At 45.8% G+C, this 23,738-nt stretch overlaps 1 protein-coding gene across 6 annotated transcripts in view; it reads right to left on the bottom strand.

The window, feature by feature from the left end:
* The window catches only part of LOC147606927 (uncharacterized), a 63,903-nt gene that overhangs the window by 6,815 nt on the left and 33,350 nt on the right, over positions 1 to 23,738 (bottom strand). For all 6 annotated transcript variants that reach the window (XR_015264853.1, XM_086791258.1, XM_086791254.1 and 3 more), the window contains exon 3: positions 18,629 to 18,704. Coding sequence is in view for 5 of the 6 variants with exons in the window: in XM_086791258.1 (XP_086647384.1) it covers positions 18,629 to 18,704 (76 nt within the window). In the remaining variant the exon portion in view is untranslated. The remainder of the gene's footprint in view (positions 1 to 18,628; positions 18,705 to 23,738) is intronic.

Below are 23,738 nucleotides of genomic sequence, written 5' to 3'. Positions count from 1 at the left end.
TGTTATAAGTGAAGAACCGACCTTGGAAATGGCTGAAGAAGAGCGTGCCACCGTCCATGCGGCAGTAGAACACCAAGGTCCGAATAAACAATTTGGTGTAATCCAAACCCCAGCCACTCATCACGGTAAGCCATTTCAGCTTTTGATTGATTGTGACAGTACCCATTCATTTCTTTCTCCTAGGTGCTTGCAAAAATCAAACTTGAGTCAAAAAACAGCTAGAAGGATGACTGTAGAATTAGCCAGTGGGAAAGAAGTAGTATCTCGCCACTCTATAGGGAAGCTTGATTTTGAGTTGGGTAATGAACAAACTCATGGCCACTTTAGAGTCTTACCATTAGGAATTTATGATGGAATCCTTGGGATGGATTGGTTAATTGCAAACAAAGCTAGCATTCATTGTAACCAGGGGAGTATCACTTTTGAAAATGAGCATGGCCAAGTAACATCTGTTCAGGGGATCACAGGAAAACCTAAACCTAGGGTAGTCAAGGCAAAACATCTTCTCAAGGAAATACGTAAGGGTCAGCAAGTTTTCTTAGTCAAGCTCAACAAAGCCATTGAACCCAGTATGGAGACAGAACCCCCTTGGCTCCAAGAATTCTCTGACATCTTCCCTGACGAGCTTACAGGATTACCGCCTCCTCGAGAAGTCGATCATGAAATCGAGGTGATCCCTAGAGCTCAACCCGTCTCAAAAACGCCCTATAAAATGTCCCTTCCTGAAGCCATCGAACTTAAAGAGCAACTTTCCCAACTCATTGAGCAAGGATTCGTACGCCCTAGTAGCTCTCCTTGGGGAGCACCTGTTCTTTTCCAAAAAAAGAAGGACGGAACTCTCCGCCTCTGCATAGATTATCGAGAGCTAAATCAAGTCACTATCAAGAATAAGTATCCTATCCCTCGCATCGACGAACTTCTTGACAGGCTTCATGGGGCCAAAGTCTTCTCAAAAATAGATTTGAGGTCTGGTTACTATCAGATCAAAGTCAAGGAAGCAGATATACCCAAGACAGCCTTCAATACCCGTTATGGCCACTATGAGTTTACTGTGATGTCATTCGGGTTAACCAATGCTCCTGCAATCTTCAACCGCCTAATGCAAGATATATTCCGTCCTTACTTAGATGAATTTGTGCTTGTTTTCTTTGATGACATCTTAATCTACTCCAAATCAATGGAAGAGCATGAGGAGCATGTGCGTAGAGTTCTGCAATTGCTGCGCAGACACAAACTCTATGCCAAGAAGAGCAAATGTACCTTCTTTACTCATCAAATTGAGTATCTTGGATTCATCGTCTCCAAAGATGGCATTTCAGTAGACCCCGCCAAGGTCAAGGATATTCTAGAGTGACCACCCCCTAAATCAGTTCGTGAAGTTCGTGGTTTTTTGGGAATCACGGGATGGTATAGGATTTTTATCAAAGATTATGCCTTGGTAGCTGCACCTTTGACGGATCTTCTTAAGAAGGATTGCAAAATAGTGTGGCTGCCAATCCATCAAAACAGTTTTGATCAGCTGAAGGTCATTATTACTTCTGCCCCAATCCTAAAGCTTCCTGATTTCTCCAAGCAATTTGAAGTGATTACTGATGCTAGTAGTCTAGCACTTGGTGGTGTCTTAGGCCAAGAAGGAAGACCAATCGCTTATACTTCCCGCAAGCTGAAGCAATATGAAGCCAATTATGCCACCCATGATTTGGAGCTTTTAGCAGTTGTTCATTGCCTCAAATTATGGAGACATTATCTCTTGGGGGGCAAATTTCAGCTTGTAACTGACCACAAAAGTCTAAAGTGGATCTTCACCCAGCCTAACCTCAACATGCAGCAAAGGAGATGGATTGAAATTTTACAAGAATATGACTTCAACATCAAATTCCGCCCTAGGAAAGATAATGTGGTAGCAGATGCACTTAGCCGCAAATCTTTCTTGAGTGCAATTTCAATGCCAAATAATCCCATACTGGTCAAGGTGGAAGAAGTCTCATCTCATGATCCAGATTATCAAAGAATGATGAAGTTAGTAGAAAAAGGGAGACATTCAGAGAAAGAGAAAAATCTAATCAAGGGATACTCCACTCATAAAGGAAGCCTCTACTTCAATCATAGGCTATGTATCCCTAAGGATCCTGCTTTAAAGAAACTAATCCTCCATGAAGCTCATGATAGCCCTGCTCTGCAGGACACCCAGGCTATGCAAAAACATTAAATGCCGTAAGAAGGAGCTTTCATTGGGCAGGCTTGAAAAATGATGTGCTTCGGTACTTGAAGCAATGTCTCTCATGCCAAAGGATCAAAGCTAAAAGGGTCAAGATGCCTGGAAAACTTCAACCCTTGGATATTCCCCAAATGAAGTGGGAATGCATTAGTATGGATTTTGTCACAAGTCTCCCCACTGTTCAAGGAGGATATGACTCCATTCTGGTAGTAGTGGACTTACTTACCAAAGTAGCTCACCTTATACCAGCAAAGAAGACCTTCAAAGCTTCTGATGTTGCTCGAATATTCATCAAGGAAGTCCTCAAACTTCATGGTCTCCCAAAAAGGATAGTAAGTGATCGGGATTCTGACTTCACTTCAAAGTTCTGGCAGTCCTTATTTCAAGCCCTGGGAACTCAACTTTGCTTTAGCACAGCTTATCATCCAGAGACCGATGGCCAGACTGAGAGAGTCAATCAAGTAATTGAAGACATTCTCAGAGCATACTGTGGACGGGAACCAAGAAGGTGGATTCAATACCTTACTCTGGTAGAATTTGCCTACAATGCGTCTTATCATCAAAGCATAGGAATGTCACCATTCAAAGCACTCTATGGGCAACAATGCTTGTCTCTTCTAAATTTCTCTGATCCAACCATAAGAGTTGAGGCATCCAGGAAAATGCTCGAAGAAATGGAGGAACAAACCAAGGCAATCCAAAAGGATATTAAAGCTGCCCAAGATCAACAAAAGCATTATGCTGACAACAAGAGGTCTGAAAGGATCTTCAAGGAAGGAGACAGAGTTCTTCTACGAGTGCGATCCAAACGAAGTTCTCTATCACTTGGGAAATATAAGAAGCTCAGCCCTAGGTATTGTGGTCCCTATACAATTATCAAGTGTCTAGGTAAAAGTGCCTATAAACTCCAACTCCCAGCCCATATCAAAGTCCATAATGTATTTCATGTAAGTTTGTTAAAACCATATGTACCCAGTCTCGATCATATTCTTGATGATGAACAAGTTGTAATCCCTACTCAAGGAGTCCTTGAATTACAGCCCAATAGCATCATAGATTCTAGGGAAAGACAACTCCGAAATAGAACTCTTGTAGAACATCTAGTACAGTGGAAAGATTACCCTGAAGAAGATGCAACTTGGGAAGATGAAGCTACACTCTTAAGGGATTATCCCCAATTCATGACGAGATGAGGACATCTCGATTTCTTTAAGGGGGGAAGGATGTAACATACCCATCTTCACTAATAAAGAAATGTTCATGTAATAGATAAATTTATGCGTTTTTATGGTATAAAAATCAATGATTTCATTAATTGAGTCATTTCTACTTAGAATCTTCAAATTCTGAGCCCAAATTTGGAATCTGCGCACGATTTTACCCTAATATAGGATTTTACAGCATCCAAAACGGACATCGAATCAAGCTTATACGCGAATTTCAGTCATTTTAGTTAAAAAGCGATGACCTTTAAAACCTTAATAAATGCACGACCGAGCGTCCGATTGACGAACGGTCTGAACCCCAACGACCAGGAGAACCTCCCGAACAAAAAAAAAAAATTCGCCCCCCAGGGCGGTCCGGCACGCAAATCGAGGCAGGCGCCCCTAATTAGGGTATCCCGTCCCAAAATTTGGGCCGTACACACTTACTAGGGTGCCCATACGATGGTCGCCCAAGAACCAAAGGACGACCGCCCACTGTGTGGTCCACACGTACCCTTACGTGGACACCCATGCTGCCCCAGACTAGATAAGGTACATGCGTACCACTCCTTTCCCAGACAACTGACACCGTACCTTTCCCCTAGACCCATGCAAGCCACTGATCCATAGCCTTTGACGGCACACCATCCTTTCGTCCTTGCTTTGCGCAGCGCCCGTACCCTCACCCCTCAGCTATATAAACCCCCGGGGTGCTCCACAGGCAACACGCATTTCTGTGTAGCGTATGCCCTGTTGTGCCGCTGTCCGTCCCTGTGTAGCGTACTTGCTGTAGTACAACCGCCCTTGCAGCCACCCCTCTCACACCCCCTCATTTGCCTCTTTTTAGATAAGCCAATTTTTCTCCATCCCCCTCTTGCTAGGAGCCAGTGTCCTTAACTCTTCTCCTCCCCCCCCCCCCCCCCAATCCCCCCATTTGCGTAGACTTTAATAAGGGTTTTTTGCCTTAAGAAAGGGTTCGTGCGCCATAATCTTTTGCTCGTACGGTGAGCAAACGATCTCCGAATTGAGATCCGACTGAAGCGTTTCGATCGCGGCAGCGAGCTCTACAAGGCGACGCCCAAGATGGCCTCTTCTCGGAGACGTCAAAATATTGCCTCAAGTGGAGCACGCAACAACGAGATTAGGGAAGATGCTCCCAATGCGGCTCCAGCCCTCCCTTTTCAAGCTCCTCAAGGAAATGGCGGCCAGGTTCGCTTGGTCATTTTTTTTAAGAAGAGTTTTTTCTTAAATTAGTGTTAATAAATGTGTATCTTTTCCTTTTAAAATAACGACATAAAATTGTATGAAGTTACGAATTATGTGATGCTGTATTCAATAAATTGCGTTGAAATTGTTATCTTCACGAATTGTGTAATGCTATATTCAATAAATTGCATTGAAATTGTTATCTTTAAGAGTACAAGTTTTTTTATGGCTTCAACGCTAACCCCGTTCCGTGCTTGTGTAGCCGGGCGGCGTCGTTAGCAAAGCCCGGAAATGGCCCAAGGTATCCCTCATACCATTGGGAGAATAAGGATCGCCGATTGAGACGAGAGATTATGATGCTGCCTAGTTCTGAGGGCCCAGGATAGTGCGGTAAATAAGCCCACCCTAGTGCGCAGACATCCCTCTGAGGGGCGGGAGGATCAAGCGATGGAGCCTGAGAGGGTGACATGCCGGCTTGAGTCCTCGCCAGCGGCGGCCGACGATGAGGTGTATGGTCCCGTAGGGTTTTGCCCAGCATGTAGAGGCTAGAAGGCCGAATTCTAGATCATCGGCAGAATAAAGGAAAAGAATAAGAGAGCCAGTTTGGCTTGTATGGAATTGACTTATGTATAAACTTTTTATATAAATATATCTTGTCTTTGGCATGATTGCATTGTGTAAAAAGGCTGTTTTAACAAACCTTGTGGAAAAGGACCTTAATTAAAGAACATGTTTATTTATGTCAAACAGTGTGGTAGGATTAATTAGAAAACAAATTGATGCGTGAGTAGGGTGGAAAGTGGGAGAATGGAATGCCCCGACGGCACTATCCTATGGACGGGTGGACCCGATTAGTCGGGTAGCTTTCCAACAGATTAAGTGAAAGCCCTACGCTAGATAATTAGGTTCTTGGGCAACTCTATTCTAGAAGACTAGGTCAGCGGCGGCTGTGCCTTCCTGTTCACATGAATCCAGAGACATGCTTTCCACATGAAACCAAAGACTTGTATCCGATAAACCAAAGACCTGTATCCCATCAACCATAGGCCTGTTTCCTCAATACCAAAGTCCTATTTCTTCCTTAAAACCAATGTCCTGTTTCCATGACAGATATGCCATCAAAGCACGGTTGCCAAAACCTAGAGAGAGAAAGATAGAGGACGTGTCCAAGCAATCCCTCAATACACACAAGTCCAAGACGAAGAGCAGCAACACATCTCTTTCAAGAACATCATCCTGTGCATCGTAACTTGATTCTCTATATCCCAATCTCGTAAAACTAGGCCTGCAATCCACGATGAGAGAGAGAGAGAGAGAGAGAGAGAAGTCTCTCGGCTGTGTATTTCCTGCGACCCCAACTGCTCGCGAAGAGAGAGAGAAATGAAATGAAATGATATATTAACGTCTTCAAAAGGCCAAAATGACCTATGAGACCAAAAAGGTTACAACAATTGGTGGATCTGATACAATGTCTGTGTAAGAAAAGCTAAAAACAACTAACTGAAATTGAAATAACTATGAGGAAAAGTACGGTACTAGGAGCTCCTAATAGATAACATCTGGGAGGAAAACTCCAGCAACAAAGGTAAGCATCATACACATCACTATCCAAAGAAGTCTCTCATCGGTCGATGGCGGATATCCTCAATGTCCTCCATGGTGAGTACTCTGACTGGACGTCTCCCATGCCGTGCTAGTATGGTCCTGATCCTCTGTTGTAGTCTCCGCCGGTGTCGAGATGGGCCTCTCATCTTGGGGCGTGTGGACCGCCCCAGCTCTATAGCCCGAGAGAGAGAGAGAGAGAGAGAGAGAGAGAGAGAGAGAGAGAAAACCCCTTGGCTGTTAGCCCCTTGGCGCTTCCTTCAGCTCGCCTCCTTCCAAGAGAGAGATAGAGTCGTGCTGTTCAGCCCTTGCACCTCTGTGGCCGCCTGCAGTCCTCCTGGTTGCCCGTTGCTGCCCGCCTAGTCACCTGTTGCAGGCTGTAGCCCATATGCACAGCCCGTCTCGCGCCCTCTGCTTGCTACAGCCCACCTAGCTGTAGCCCATGCGCAGCCTACCTGACGCTCCTTGCTGGCTGCAGTCCACCTGGTGCCAGGGTGAGACGCACGTGACCTGCTCTCGAAGTGATGCGCCTGCGTAAACCATCTGACGACCACACCACCATGGCCCACCATAGTCACGACCACAAACCGAAAGAACCGCCTAAAGCCACTCGACGACTCAACGATGACCACCTGGCGACCAACTCTCGAATCCGCCACCCTTCGCCCTTTATAAAGAGGCGATTCGCTTTTCTCAAAAACGCCAAAAGCAAAAGCAAATACCAAGAACGCATGCTTCCAATAAAATAATATTTTTAAGTCATCAAAGGCTTTAAAAACCTTAACTTAAAAATCTATTTGTGCCTTTCTTTAAAACCTTTTGTCCCCTTTACACTTGGACTAGCCACATACATGGGACACCTTTTCATATCCAAACTGATGCCTTTCACACTGTCCATCCCGTGCCCATGCCCACCTGCTTGTTGTCCAGAGGGAAAAACACAGGGTCATAACATACCCCCTTCTTGAAAAATAGCAAGTGTCCTCGATTGCACTCAATAACACAGTAAGCATCAAATGAAGAAAGAGTCCCCATATGACCAAAGCAATGCCCCTCCAGTGCATCTGGGTGATGAAACAATCATCCTGGCCAATAAGACCACACTGTCACATCGAAGTGACAGACAACTCTTGCTTGTTCCTTCAAAACCTGCAGCAAAAGTCTAAAACCAAGTGGAAACACGTAATTTGTGTTAGCCAAAAACAAAACCATGCATCATTCTACAGATGACAAACATATGCATGACACAATATGCTCCTCAAGATGCTCTACCCACTCCAAAATAACAATCTAAGGGCTGCTCGCAAGCCTTACACCCATGGGCATCCCGCAAGACCCATGACTGGAGATACAACATGAGCATATGAAAGCACTCTATGCATCTAAACTATACATCCACGAGGTACTTCCCACATATGTCCCTCTTGATGCTTTACCCACTCTGCACATGGCCATCTCGCAAGAGCCACACTCAGTGATGCATCCATGAACATAATAAAGTACTTGATGTATCATACCAACATACATGCATCTCATCCTGACACATCCAGAGTATTACCCAATGTATTCTCAAGGGTACCAAGATCCAATGACACCAGAATACCATAATACCTCAAAAAGTGTACAAATACATGCACAGATAGAGTTCAATCCATATATGAACCAAACCAACTCTAGGACTGCTCGCAAGACTTATGCCCTCCATAGAGTCTCGAAGTGTTAGCTCAGGTTGCTGCACACATTGAACTAAACCAAACCATGCCATTCCAAAGGAGACCAACTCCACAAATAGCATCATCTCATTCATCTCATGTGACTAGTATATAATATCATAGAAGTCCCATAAGCAGATGTACTGTCAGCCTCAGTACCTCGGGTGAATACAAAGATGTCACTGAGTGACTCCTAGATGAAAAACAGAGCCTATCTATAACAAGGGAGTGGAGGTGCTACACCCCTCTTGATCATCAGGCAATGCTCCAGACCCATGCTCTGCTGAACCTAAATGAGCCGTCACAAGAGTGGGCTCCAACTCAAAGGCATCAAGATAAAGCTGCAATACCTTAGGTGAATCTGCTAAGTCACCCTCCTCCATCCACTTCGCATCTATCAGTGAATAGTTCTTTAAACTTCACAAGATAGCGACGGAAAACTTTACCTTGTACCTTTCTTTTCTTATGTGCCAATATCTGCTCGAGAATAAGAACCTCATCTAGTTCCTCTGCTTCCCGTCTGAGCCTCATCTGATAAATCCACAGGCACCCAAAACCTGCTTGCACTCCACCCAAGTGGTAGGCACAAGTTCCCAATGAAGCATAGTAGATCACCACTGCTAAACATAGAAAGAAGCTGCTTTCCGAACCCCATGAAGCCTCCGTGAAGATACCACCGGTGACAAAATGTCAAAAGCCATAGCCTTCAACCCATGTTTTGCACCATAACACTTCAACTGCTTCTTGTTCCTGGCTAACTACTTCCTGTCCTTGGTGTCTTTTCTCCTGAGCTTCATCTTTAGCTTTTGCTCTTCACCTCATATGGGCAAAGATACACAATCCTGCACTGCCTCCTGCACTTCCTTTTCACTTTCCACATGTTGAAGCTTTTGATGTGACAACCATGAAGCAACCACGGGCTCGCCTCCTTGAGAAAGTCGACGATATCCCGGCAATGGAACCATGAAACCGGCCTTCAGAAATCTGACGGGCGGTGGAACAAACACTCGCACATAAAACACTTCATCACCCATGGGAACCTGGAAAAGGAAACAAACAGGGGGAGCTAGAATGCTCCTGCAAATAGTACAAGGACACCGATTGGTCCCAAAACGCAGTGGCACCCCTTGTGATATTTCTTTACTTGAACAAAATTTGAGTACGAAGTACAACTTGTAGAATCCTCTACCAATAGGATCCCTTGAAGCTTTCACCCAGGACTTCCAAATAAGAACTCTCATTATTACAGCAAAGCATTCCATAGAGAAGGCACACCTGTACAACACCTCCCTGCTTGAAAAAGTCTTCTCCATCGCTACCATGGATCTCTCAAACCCTTTCCCAAACAGTAGTAGGGCTGTACCAAACCATATATCCTTCCCTATAGTCACAACTTGCATGTAACCTCGTGTATAGAGCTGCCATAGGTCCTATCTCAATACTCTGTTCCTCTCACTATGAGAGAGACGGATGTGGTGCATCCCTGTCATACTGGAATGGTGGTAGATGATCCATGTCTAGGCCATGCTGTGAGAACCAATGTGTGACCTGTGCATACCATGATCCTCTGTCTCATGCCTCAGCCAGCTGTCTAGATGCCTCAAAAGCTCTGTATGACAATGTGTCCTTTGGCTATAGTCTGGAATATGGCCTCTACCATCATAGGAGGCACAGCAAACCTGCTCGGATAATGTCATGAGGTACCGACGGTTTGCTGCGTATCATGCGTGCCATCATGAGGGCCTGTGGTCTCTCTATCTGTGTCCACCAATGGGTAGCAAGTCCTGGCACCCATACCGCTGCTCCATACATCAGTGCCGGTGTGACTAATGTGTCAAATAGCCACCCCTTCGTCCGGGGCTCCTGAAAATGCGCCTGGTGGCACTGTCTCTCTAGCATAGCCAATGCTGCATATCCTCGTGTCAATTTGGCTCTGGCTGCTGAACCCATGGTGAAGCGCGTGGCTGCTGCAGAGAAGGTAACCCCTAGGTACACGTATGATGTCACCACCTCCACTTGGCGTCCTGCGAGAGTGAATGTTAGCTGACTCCTGCCCTGTCTCGATGCATGAAAGACCATAACCTTGGTTTTCCCAAGGTTCACAGTAAGACCCCTCTGTGTGCAGAAATCATCGAGTGCATGTAGATGCTGCTGTAGACCTCCTGGAGACTCAGACACTAATACAATATCATCAGCATAAAGCATAATATGTACTGAGGTACCTTCTAGATCAACTCCATCTCCACCTCCCCGTGTAATGAAGTCAGCCACCTCATCAATGTATACCGCTGCTCCATACATCACTGCCGGTGTGACTAATGTGTCAAATAGACACCCCTTCGTCCGGGGATCCTGAAAATGCGCCTGGTGGCACTGTCTCTCTAGCATAGCCAATGCTGCATATCCCCGCGTCAATCTAGCTCTAGCTGCTGAACCCACGGTGAAGCGTGTGGCTGCTGTAGAGAAGGTAACCCCTAGGTACACGCATGATGTCATCACCTCCACTTAGTGTCCTGCGAGAGTGAATGTCAGCTGACTCCTACCCTGTCTCGATGTATGAAAGACCATAACCTTGGTTATCCCAAGGTTCACAGTAAGACCCCTATGTGTGCAAAAATCATGGAGTGCATGTAGATGCTGCTGTTGACCTCCTGGAGACTCGCACACTAATACAATATCATCAGCATAAAGCATAATATGTACTGAGGTACATGCTAAATCAACTCCATCTCCGCCTCCCCGTGTAATGAAGTCAACCACCTCATCAATGTATAACCCAAATAGCGTGGGGGAAAGTGGGCATCCTTACTTCACACCAATGGTGCTAGCAATAGTCTCGGACATACATCTGACTCGCCCAAAAACCTGCTCATATAATGCATAGATGCCCCATGTCATATCTGCTGGTATGCCAAGAGACTGCAGGCGCTGAAAGAGCCTCTCTCGTGGTACTGTGTCAAATGCCTTGCGGAAATCCACAAAGCAGCAATAGAGCTTTCTCTTCCTCACTCTGGCCTGATCAATCATACATCTCAAAGTGAATACATGGTCAGTGCTAGAGAAAGCTCTCTTGAAGCCTGCTTGCCCTGATGAGCGTTAACCTGCTCGCTCAACATATAAGCTAAGCTCTTGCTCCAACACGGCACCACTGAGTCCAATTTGAACCTAAATGATCCTGGCCAACGTGCTCGTGGATTGTTCTTGAATAAATTCCTGAAAGGGGACGGGGCCTATTCCCCGCTCAATGTGGTGTATTGTGCAAGATCCCTATTCCCTTCTCTCTCCCCTCTCTTTATATCTTTATCTCTTGGACACATGCTTGAGTCTATCACTGCACGTCCCACTAGGCTTACGTAAGCCAAGCTAATCTCTCCTACAATGAGCCTCTCTGACATAATGATAATGCACCTCAATGTGCTTTGTGCGAGTATGAAATGCTGGGTTCCTCACAATGGCGCCAAGCTCCTACACTAGCTTGTGGTCTGGGTATGATGGGTGGATCGGTTCTTGGAGTGCTGGTATGGAAGAAGTCAGTGAGAGCTCTCTGTGCTGGTCCTCGAGCAAGTACATCTGATCTGGATCTCACTAAGGACTCCCTATGTCTACGGAGCTCTAGAAGAAAAAGTCCCAGGCATCTCTGATCTAGGAAGTCCATGATCCTGGAAATTGGTGCGAACCCAGCTCGGAAGAGGCAGTGGAACCTCCCCCAAATCTCATAGTACACGGGGCATCGGCATATGTAATGGTCCTCTGACTCGAGCTCTGTGTGACAGAGCTGGCATATCCTGTCCTCTGGCGCGGCCGCCCTAGGCCCATATCTGGCAGTCTCCACTCTCAACCATAGTTCATAACATACGTTTAGCAAACACATACGCATTCGGGTATGTAAGAATGTTTCGAGTATGTTTCAGTCCCGGGCCGAGTAACATACATGACCAATATAATACCTCATAGAAAGGACGAGATTTAGACAAATAGATACAAATATACATTGTAAACTCAAGCTCTCCAAGTTCCATTATAAAAACTTACAAAGTTACAACTTACAAGTTACATAAATGCTCATTGCGTGGACCGATTTTCGATTAAAAAAACGGAGCAACTTTCAAAAAACGTAAAACCTTAGAAAGTATTTTTTTTTTAAAAAGCAAGTATGAAAGACAAGTTTCAAACGCATATGTTGCAAACGTTTGCTTCATGAAGCAAACGCGAATGTTATGAACTATGCTCTCAGCTGGTGGGACGAGGTGCGGATTTGGCCGATCACACATCTCACCCAAAGGATAGGTGTATGTCCATGTAGCGTGGACGGATGATGAACCCATCCTCTGTCAGGCATAGGAGGTGATCTCTATAGAATGCCATCTTTGTCCCCAGTGGACAACTAGGTGAACTCCATGTCCTCTAAGTATCCAGTCTGACAATGTCCTTCCTGATAACCCTGTTCCACTCTGTGCGGCTGAGAGCAAATGACGGGGCCTCTATGGTGTACTGGAAGGGGGGGAGTGCCTCCATCTGCATATCGTGCATGCCAAACCAAGTCCTACCTGTGCATACCAGCACTCTGTATCTCCCTCAAGCGTCAACTGTCTCAAGGACTCCAGGGCTAGCCGAGGCTTTCTATCAAGTGGAAGCTTCCATAGCCTATGCCAGTATGTCACTGTCTGGAATAGAGCCTCTGTGACTATCGGTGCAGTGCCCATCTCTGCCTGCACAATCTCATGTGGCACTGATGGTTTACTCCTAATCATGCGCGTGAGATCATCGCCACTAGGGGCCTCTCCATCGGCTTCCACCCATCATATACCTCCTCTGTATCTGTCTCGGCCAGCTCTCTCCTCTATCTCCTCCTGTGGTATAAGCTAGGACCCCAAATGGGGGCACCCTACAGTAGTGCAGGTGTAACTAGAGTATCAAATAGCCAAAGCTTCGTCCTCAGCTCCTGAAACTGTATCTGTGAGCATTGCCTCTCTAGCGAGCCAAGGGCTTCATATCCCCTCGTCAATCTAGCGTCGGCCACCTTCTGCATTGAGAACTGAGGTCCAGCAAAAGTGATCCCAAGGTATACATATGAGGTAACATATTCCACAGGCTCTCCACTATATGTAAACTGTACTGCAGATCTAGTTATCCACTGTGAGGAGGTGTTAAAGATCATGACCTTGGTCTTTCCAAGGTTCACAGTAAGGTCCCTGTCCTCGCAAAAGGCCCGTAATACATAAAAATGCCTCTGCAGCCCCTCTGGTGAATGAGAAATAAGAACAATATCATCTGCATACAAGAGAATTGGTATCAAGACTCCTGCCAAATGTGCTCCTGGTCCTCCCTGTCTGTCTATGTAATCCGAGATCTCGTCGATGTATAGACCAAATAGAGTAGGAGACAAGGGGCAGCCCTGCTTCACCCCGATAGTGCTATGTATGATCTCTGAGTCACCTCCTAGAGCCCGTACTCTGCCTGTGAGACTGACTCATAGAGTGTAATGATCCCCCACAGCATCTCTACTGGCACTCCCATATCCTGCAGTCTCTTGATCAGTCTCGCCCGTGGGACAATGTCAAAAGCTTTGCAGAAATCCACAAAGCAGCAGTATATCCATTGCCCGTGAGCTCTCCCCTCCTCAATGATCCCCCGTAGTGTAAAGATATGATCTAGTGTGGATTGGCCTCTCCTAAAGCCTGCCTGCCCCGGTGCTCTAAGTCTCTGCTCCTCAGACCATCTACTAAGCTCATGCTCAAAAATCAAACCATAAATCTTGGCCAAGGTGTGACCAATCATGATAGTCCTATAGTTGTTTGGGTCCATGGGGTCACCTGCTTTCAAGATAGGTAAAATAGTATTCGATGACCAGCTGACGAGGAAGCCTTCACATAAAGCCCTGTTAAACATGTGAACCAGTAAAGGGGCTAGCGTGTCTCTAGCATGGGAGAAATGCTCGGTGAGGAGTCCATCATGATCATGTGCTCTCCCAATCTACATCCTGTCACCATGTCCGAAGGGGTAGGAGGTGAAGGAGATGGATCTAGGCCATCTAGCCAAGCCATTATAAATGGCTAGCCTATGAGCCCTGCCGAGGGCTAAGAGATACTCTCCATAGTCTATGCGGGCTGCTGTATCCTGTGATGTCCGCTCCAGATCTGTACCCATCGTGTCAATCTCCTGGTACATGGGATCATCTATCTCAAAGAAGGGTACCTATGCACCTACGGTGCAGGCATTGAAGTCTCCAGCCAGGAGGATGTCCCCTAGACTGGAAAACTTCATAATGTCACCATAAAGGGGCAGGTACGGGGACTCTCCATGGGTGGCATATTTAGAATTGGAGGGTGCAAAGTAACACACTGCAAGGTAGATGTCTCGGGCCCTCTCTGCCTGGATCCTCACCCACAAAAACCGTGTGGCCTCATCCCGTCCGACCACCTGTATCACATGTTGAAGCTACTCCCTGTACAATAAAGCCACCCCTCTCGACCCCCGGGTACCCCCTACTGTGCGTGGGTGTGAGCGGTGAACAGACTCCCATCTGTATCCTCTCACCTTTGGAAGCTGACTCCCTGGCACTGATGAGTCTCTATGTATAAGACCAAGTCTCTCCCTCTAAATGTCTCCTCGACCAGACCTGCCGCGCCATTGCAGTTCCAAACCGCAATCTCTAGCTTGGTCTCATAGGTCTCGCACTGTCTCGGTGATGATCACCCTCCCATTTCTGTACACTGCCCATTTCCCTGCCTTCCGTGCATCCAAGATGCGTGGCATGCATTCCCTCCTGTGTGCCACCTGTGCTAGTGTGAGATCATCTTCGAGGTAAGTCTTTTCACCTTTTAGTGCCCGGCTTTTGGTAAGGAATGCTTGCCTTGCCTCCAACCCCGCAAACTTGAGGATGAGTGCGCATTCCTTGGTGGTGTCTTTGCCCACCCTCCATGCCTCGACGAAGGGGGTATCAGCGATTTCCAGCTTTCTGCATAGTGCTATGGCGTCCTCTTTCAGCGAGGCTCCTTCCTTCCATCCCACCACTCTCACATTCAATGCCCTAATCTTCCTTCTTTTCTCCTCTTCAAGTGTGTCATTGATGATGTTTGGGGATGATGGTGGGTTCCATTGCTTCGCAACCTCAATCCAGCTGCCTGCTTCTTCCACTTGTTTTTGTGTCTTCTTAACCACCTCGGTCCATGTGGTTGCCTCGTTTGCCTTCTTCTCCTCTTGTTCCTGGAGGGTCTTCAATTCCACTCTAAGTGTATTCAGCTCATCATTGAGGGATAGTTGAATCTCTCCTCCTTCGAATTGAGTACACGTCCTCAAGGTCTCGTTTTCCACAGGGTGGCGACTTGGGCTTCCAGCTCCGTGATTAGTGAGGTGTGGTGGCTGGTTTTTGCGTCCAACATTTGGACCATTCCCTCCTGCATCTTGCGTAGCTGAGTTGCCATGTATGCCTGCATGTCTGCCTTCCACCTATCCATCTCCTCTTGCATGGAGGCACGCAACTCATGCCCAAGGTCATCACTATCCTTGTTCTCCCCGAGCTTCTTTTGTAGGTGCTCAATGTCAGTATCTTGCATTTTGCATACTTCTCTCATGGTGGTCAGGCATGTTTTGATATGGGGGTCGCCGATCTTCTGTGAGCTCGCCCAAATTGAGCTGTATTTCCTCTCCTTCTCACCTCTAGTCCTTGTTGCCGGCGAGCTGTCCATGTTGGACTGAAGGGGTCCCCCTTCTAGTACTGAATTTGCTCCTCAGCTGGTGGCCCCCATGGATGGCCAGTTGCAAGTGGGGAGGCAAGTAGCAGCAAGCAGGTATGTTGCTGCCTTGGGAGCCTGAGCAACGGCAGGTGGGGAAAGGGAGCGCAGAGAGAGAAGCGAAGAGAAAGGGGGCGAAGAGAGAGAAGGCGCAGAGAGAGAAGCAAAGCAAACAGCAGAGAAGCGGGTGGGGAAAGGGAGCGCAGAGAGAGAAGCGAAGAGAAAGGGGGTGCAGAGAGAGAAGCGAAGCGAATAGCACAGAGAACAGCAGAGAGAGAAGTGAAGAGAAAGGGGAAGAGAGAGAAGGCGCAGAGAGAGAGAAGCGCAGCGAACAGCAGAGAAGCGGGTGGGCAAAGGGAGCGCAGAGAGAGAAGCAAAGAGAAAAGGGGCACAGAGAGAGAAGCGAAGCGAATAGCAGAGAGAGAAGCGAAGAGAAAGGGGGCGAAGAGAGAGAAGGCGCAGGAAGAGAAGCAAAGAGAAAGGGGGCGAAGAGAGAGAAGGCGCAGAGAGAGAAGCAAAGCGAACAGGAGAGAAGCGGGTGGGGAAAGGGAGCGCAGAGAGAGCGAGAGAAGCGAAGCAAACACCAGAGAAGCGGGTGGGGAAAGGGAGCGCAGAGAGAGAAGCGAAGAGAAAGGGGGCGCAGAGAGAGAAGCGAAGCGAACAGTAGAGAAGCGGGTGGGGAAAGGGAGCGCAGAGAGAGAAGCGAAGAGAAAGGGGGCGAAGAGAGAGAAGCGAAGCGAACAGTAGAGAAGCGGGTGGGGAAAGGGAGCGCAGAGAGAGAAGCGAAGCGAACAACAGAGAAGCAGGTGGGGAAAGGGAGCGCAGAGAGAGAAGCGAAGAGAAAGGGGGTGAAGAGAGAGAAGCGAAGCGAACAGCAGAGAAGTGGGTGGGGAAAGGGAGCACAGAGAGAGAATCGAAGCGAACAGCAAAGAAGTGGGTGGGGAAAGGGAGCGCAGAGAGAGAGAGAGAGAGAGAGAGAGAGAGAGAGAGAGTATTTGCACGAATCAATAAAGCTTGATTAGATGTGTTAAAGCGGACAGCAACTACATGCTTTCATAGGCTAAAAGCCTTCTGTTTTGACTCAAGGGAATCCAATCACACACACATACTAGACAAGTGACACACGGCACACTTATCTTATCCACACCTAAGCGTTGGTTCACACACACTAACACACTTAGCCCTTAAGGATGTTCACACACATGTGGGTAAACAAACAGGGGTACACGTACACGATGGGTACACACATAGACACACCGAAATACCCAACAAACACCCCTTCAGAGTGATGGTCGAGTGACTTGAGACAACCTTGAATAGCCACAGTGATTTGGGCTCAACACTGCACTCTAATGCTCCATCTAAGACATGTTCCCTACTACAAACTCAGAGGCTAGTAAGCGTGGTTCACAGGCCACTGAGCTTGGTGCAAAAGGCTCAGAGATTCATCAAGCATGGCTCAAAGGCTTAACAAGCATGGACATGCAGAGACTCAAAGGTCTAGGCAAAAGAGCTTGACTACTCATGACTTTCACTTATCTCGGTCTCTCGAACACTCGTTACAAATATTTTTTGAGAGACAACTTGGGCAAAGGACCCATGGCTCTTTTATCTTATTGCAAATTTGAGGCTACTACAATCTGGAAAATTTGGGGATTTTACATAAATGTTGATTAAATCATCAAATCAAAGGCTAATATTACCTCTACAAAAATTTGCGGCTTTTTAGAAATTAGGGAAAATTTGGCCTAATAACAGCTTCTACCCCATCCAAAATTTGGGGCTTTTCTCAAATTTTGAGAAAATCGTGAAATTGAAGACCCTACACCGACAAAGTTTTGGGACTTTTTTTTAAGAAAGCCTTCTGTGTCAAAATGACCATGCTACATCAACAAAAATATGGGGGTTCTTCATGAATCATTACAGCTTCCAATTCGTGCAGTTTCGGGTACTTTGCCCTGGCTCCCAAGCCCAAAAAGTCTACCCATCACTTGGCGCAAGTGACATCAGCCTGGCAACATCAACGCAAAAGGCCTACATCAACATATCATCGGCAGGGAGGTCATTAAACTTCCAAAAAATTACCTCTTCCTATTAATGTGTGAGTTCTCTGTTGTCTTTCTCTCGAGCTTTGTCCCATCATTCTCTCAAGCTCTCTCTCTGTGCACACACTACCACACATCCACCCTCCGTAATTGACCTTCCTTCTGGGATTCTATCGTGGTCGTTAACAGGGGTGAGGTGTAGGAAGGTCATCGAGGACAATGTCACCCTCCCAGCAGACACCACCTGTCCCATCTGCACGGACCTCTCACTTGAAGTGTCCCAAACGTGACTCGGAGTGTCGGGCAGTGTCGGGCTGCCTTTCTACCCACTAGAGCTCAGGTCTGTTTCTCAATCGAGGGGAGTCCGGTGTAGTTTGGCATCTGTGTGGCTGGGACCCCCCTCCCTTCTCATACCCCCTTTGATGTAGCCTCCCTCAAAGAGTGGCCAACCATTGAGGGAGCCTCCCCTCCTTTTGCTAACTTGTATCATTACCCCTTAAGAAGGTTGTATGTATATATATATATATATACCTAGATGAATCCAGGAACATGCCCAAATTCACCTTTTAGGAATGTGCATGTTATATACTCATGGTAGTCAACCCACAAGACTATATAACTATCAACTCCATTATGCATAGTATGGACTAGATACTACGACATCCCTACTAACGTCATTAGTGCCCAATAGTGGGTGTAGAACTTACACTCAGAAAGCTTGAATTATCACTAGTAAACTAAGTGGACAAAGTCAAGTCTAAGTGTGATTAAATTTCGGTGCTACGAAAAGAACCCCATGACTATGGAGGAAATAAACATGACAATTCACCAACTCATAATTCAATCACCAAGTTTACTGACTCATAATTCAATCATCAAACAAAGGAAAAAAATACAATTTTCTTACCACGTTTCACATACAGATTCTTTTTTGCCATCTCCGCCCGCAGTACAGAATTTGCTTCTGGATCAAAGACCAAGTTCTGCAAAATGAAAACAATGTTCGTGTAAATACCCCCTCCCTCCCTCCCTCACACTTGATCACACAGTACATGGCTGAAGCGTGACAGCACAATATGGGTAGCATCGTGGCATTTTGATACCACACTTAAAAGCAAGGTTGTACAAAACTTCACATACGGTACTTGTGGCACATGTATGGTATGAGTATGCAAAGTACTGAAAAATATGGCACATTAAGTGTGTTCATGTTTTTTCTTTATACTAATACGTGAAGTATTACCTAAATCAACACAACACCTTATGTATATATAAATTCAGAATATTGGGCCTGAACTTGGAGCTAATTTCAAAAGATTAGGACTGAGTTTTTAGGCTAGAAACGAAATTGGGGATTTTGTCTGTAGTAGCCATAATTGCATGTTATGTCCCTAAAACACACAACTAAGCTGGGTGATTCAATGGAGAAGATCCGAGCGCATGTGAACTCTTGGTTGCATAGATGAAGTGACGCACTTTGTGTTCCGTCTATCTTTGATTGATATCTAACAGTTTGTTGTTTTTTATTTGGACGACTGTACTTAAATCCAAAAAATTGTTGCTTGATATCCAAAATATACAAGGGTAGATGGGTAGTTTCCTTAAAAACCCTTGACCAATATATATATACAAAGCGGAGACTATCACATGCACTCTGCACTGTAGTGCATGGTGACAAGATGGCTCATCATCAGCAGTGCAACATTGTACATTATTAGCACCCTTTAGGATGATATTTGTCATACGCCATGACCCCATTGTAATCCTCAGTCCAGGATAAGTCAGGCACGAGCTACGTAGGTCATTCCTTAGCCTTAGACAGTCAGTCAGTCAATCCAAGTCCCTTAACCCACTTGAAGAGATGCATTCATGCATGTAGAGTCAGTAGACGTCTTAGGGTTTGCATTAGAAAGCACTCTGCATATTGCGTATCATTCATCCATTGCATATAGACCATTGCAGAAGCCTTCAGATAACATCTAGCATTTATTAGAATTTATCTGGCATTTTTCCCATAATTTCCAGCATGTAATACCATTTATTCATCATGCACAAGTCGTGTAGGATAAATAGCTACAGTCAGCCAGCCCTTCAGCCAACTGACCAGCATCTAGAGTCCATATAAATAGTTGAGCATTTCACCATTCCATCATTTATCTCATATTCAGCCCAGAAGACCTCAACACTTGGAGCCTTCAGCCCAAGGGGCATAAGCGATTGGAGCACTCAGCCTATCAGCCATCAGTGTTTCATCCATCAGCATATAGGAGCATTCACGCTTGAGCATTCAGCCTTCATTCAGCAAAACACAGCATCTACAGCATTCAGCCCTACAGATCACCTTGAGTTTTCAACATCCTTATCTGCATCGTTTTGCTATAACTACTTGGTGAAGGTAAAACTCAGCATTCATACTCATTTTCAGCATTCATACATAGCCTAGAACAGTCCAAATCAGCCCCTTCTCTCAACCTCAGATTTGCAACCTTCCTACATCCATTGGGAACAGTGCATAGGCTCGAGATCATTGGTGCTTCTAAAGCCGTGTACACTTCAGCCTGACTCTTGGTCCTCAGAGATCTTGCGTTTGGCTTATCGTCAGTCAAAAGTCAGTCTCTTTAAAGTAATAAAAGCATATACTACTCCAGTAACGGGATAGGGGGCCCTTCAGTGGGTAATTCGGGACCCCATACAGTGTACAGTTTCTATCTCTCTCTCAAATCTCTTAAAGTTTGAAGTCATTAAGTGGATTGCTAAACTCACGAAACTCGGGATACAGAAGACGGTGTGAGAATTTGTGTGACAGGATCCTTAATTACGAATACTTCCACTGCATGTTACATTGGTATCAGATTCAGCTTGTCCACACACACCGTATCCTAGCGTGAGGGCATCCTTGGATGGTCAGATTGTGTTCCGGCACGACCATCGACTTCAGCATCATGCCTACAGAGGAGAGTATCCATCAGCCGAAAGATATCTCCCCCGAAGGAGACCTTGCTCTTCCGATTACCGCAGACACCATAGCTCTGCTCAGAGTTCAGAACCAGCTTCTCATGGAGCATCTCCAACTCTTGGAGGCAATAGCCGCACGTCCTCCTCCGCCTCTAGTTACCCTCGACTACATCTCCCTGTTCTTTCAGATGGAACAACAAAGACGAGAAGACAAGACTCGACCGAGAGAAGAAAAAGCAAAAGCTGAAGCAAGAAAGCAACAAGAAAAAGCAGATAGACAAGACTATGAGAAAGCCCAACGCAGGATCGAAGAAGACCGGCGTCAGGCTGAGCTCGCCACTCGGGAGCACGCACCTTAGTGCATGGTGACAAGATGGCTCATCATCAGCAATGCAACATTGTACATTATTAGCACCCTTTAGGATGATATTTGTCGTACGTCGTGACCCCATTGTAATCCTCAGTCCAAGATAAGTCAAGCACAGGTCAGTCCCCTCAGCCTTAGACAGTCAGTCAGTCAGTCCAAGTCCCTTAACCCACTTGAAGAGATGCATTCATGCATGTAGAGTCAGTAGAAGCCTTAGGATTTGCATTAGAAAGCACTCTACATATTGCATATCATTCATCCAGTGCAGAAGCCTTCAGATAACATCTAGCATTTATTAGAATTTATCTGGCATTTTTCCCATAATTTCCAACATGTAATACCATTTATTCATCATGCACAAGTTGCGTAGGATAAATAGCTACAGTCGGCCAGCCCTTCAGCCAACCGAACAGCATCTAGAGTCCATATAAATAGTTGAGCATTTCACCATTCCATCATTTATCTCATATTCAGCCCAAAAGACCTCAACGCTTGGAGCCTTCAGCCCAAGGAGCATAAGCGATTGGAGCACTCAGCCTATCAGCCATCAGTGTTCCGTCCATCAGCATATAGAAGCATTAACACTTGAGCATTCAGCCTTCATTCAGCAAAACACAGCATCTACAGCATTCAGCCCTACAGATCACCTTGCGTTTTCAGCGTACATACAGTTTTCAGCATCCTTATCTGTATCGTTTTGCTATAGCCACTTGGTGAAGGTAAAACTCAGCATTCATACTTATTTTCAGCATTCATAGTACATACATAGCCTAGAACAGTCCCAATCAGCCCCTTCTCTCAGCCTCAGATTTGCAGCCTTCCGACATCCATTGGGAAGAGTGCATAGGCTCGAGATTGGTCATCGTTGGTGCTTCTACAGACATGTACAATCCAGCCCGACTCTTGGTCCTCAGAGATCTTGCGTTTGGCTTATCGTCAGTCCAAAGTCGGTCTCTTTAAAGTAATAAAGCAAATACTATTCTGGTAACGAGATAGGGGGCCCTTCAGTGGGTAATTCGGGACCCCATACGGTGTAAAGTTTCTATCTCTCTTTCTCTCAAATCTCTTAAAGTTTGAAGTCATAAAGTGGATTGCTAAACTCGCGAAACTCAGGATACAGAAGACGGTGTGAGAATTTGTGTGACAGGATCCTTAATGACGAATACTTCCGCTGCATGTTACAGAGACCGACAACCTCAACGGGCCCGAGAGCTTTTTTTGGGCTGGTCTTGCCCAAAATGAACTTGAGTTTGTTTGATGTGTCTGGTATCTTCTAATTCTTATTCCATGACCCATGCATACCCACATTCTTTTTGTGTGGATCCTTAGAATCGTAGGCTACCTCGTGTGTACCACAAAATGATGTGAAGGAACGATAGCATGACTTTGGATGGTGATTTGCACTTTCTAGACTTTTGAGGGCACGCTTGTCATAATTATCACAATTGATACATTGATTCCTTCCTACACCCTTAGATTCAAGGCTATCGTCCGTTAATCTCAGATAGATTGTCTATTGCCATAATAGATGTCAATCCGAAAGCCATTGACGAAGGAATTCCGTCAAGGTTGTTACTTCAATCGCAACCAAGCTGAGTCATAGCACAGTGCTAGTGACCAATGAGAAGCAACTATTTGCACTTGCCATTACTTTCCAGTACGACCATTGATCATGCCTATTTTGAAATTATTGATTGTAACCTTAGTTCCACAATCTGGTTTCCCATGATCTTGTTTGTTGTATAGAGGGATCATGGAGATGATTGGGCACATTTTTGTTGAGTGCACACTTCTGGTCTCAAGGACGTATGGCTTAAGCTTGATTGATGTGATTTCTCTATAATCACGTGCGATAGCTTTATAGTTATCAGCATGTGGAGAATGGGCCATAGTGCCAATTTATTTTCCTTGAGGTGCACTAGTTTTACTAGTACTTCCAAAATGTGTGAGTTATGGTTCTAGAGAGTAGATATCTCTTTCCGAGATCGGATGACCAAGAATGAACCTATGTTGGGGTTTGTCTTACGAAGTTCGACAATGTGCTAGTTTATACTAGGCGACGTATGACTGAGGAGGAGGATGTCTTTATGAGACAGTGCGCTATACACAATTGACCCTTACCAAATTTCCTCGATACCTTTGGCGCACGTATATGCTTTCTCATGCACATTCGGCTCATCTCAATGTTTCCTATGAGAGAAGCTATAGCTTTCATATGTGAGAAAAGGTTTCTTTAGGTGCATTTATTTTGTATGCGTTGGGGTTCCTCTCTTATGAAGTTCGACAACGTGTTGGTTTATACTAGGCAACGTATAGCAGAGGAGGAAGATGACTTTATGACAGTGTGTTATACACAAAAAGACCACTGCCAGATTTCCCTTATAGCTTTGCTCACATATAAGTTGTTGGATGAAATGCAGATTTAGGGTTAGGGTTTGCAACAACAAAGCGCAAGCGTATGCACAGTGATAGTCTCAAAAGAGAGAGTGAGAGGCATACAACTCAATATAGATTGAATGATAGGGAAATGTGCCCAAGTACAAAAGATAAAGTACACCTCATGAGTCATAAGTGGATGAGAGGGTGTACACATGCACACATCACTGCCTGTGACATAAATGTCTACAAACCCCCATGGAGTGATGATGCGAACATGTACAAGGATATGGACAATGAGAGATTAGCTCTCTGCAGG

This window comes from Cibotium barometz, chromosome 56 (assembly GCF_041138505.1).
Source record: "Cibotium barometz isolate CiBa-2024 chromosome 56, ASM4113850v1, whole genome shotgun sequence".
NCBI classification, from domain to species: Eukaryota; Viridiplantae; Streptophyta; class Polypodiopsida; order Cyatheales; family Cibotiaceae; genus Cibotium; species Cibotium barometz.
The sequence above is the reverse complement of the archived record's forward strand: the minus strand, read 5'-3'. Positions and strand labels throughout refer to the sequence as shown.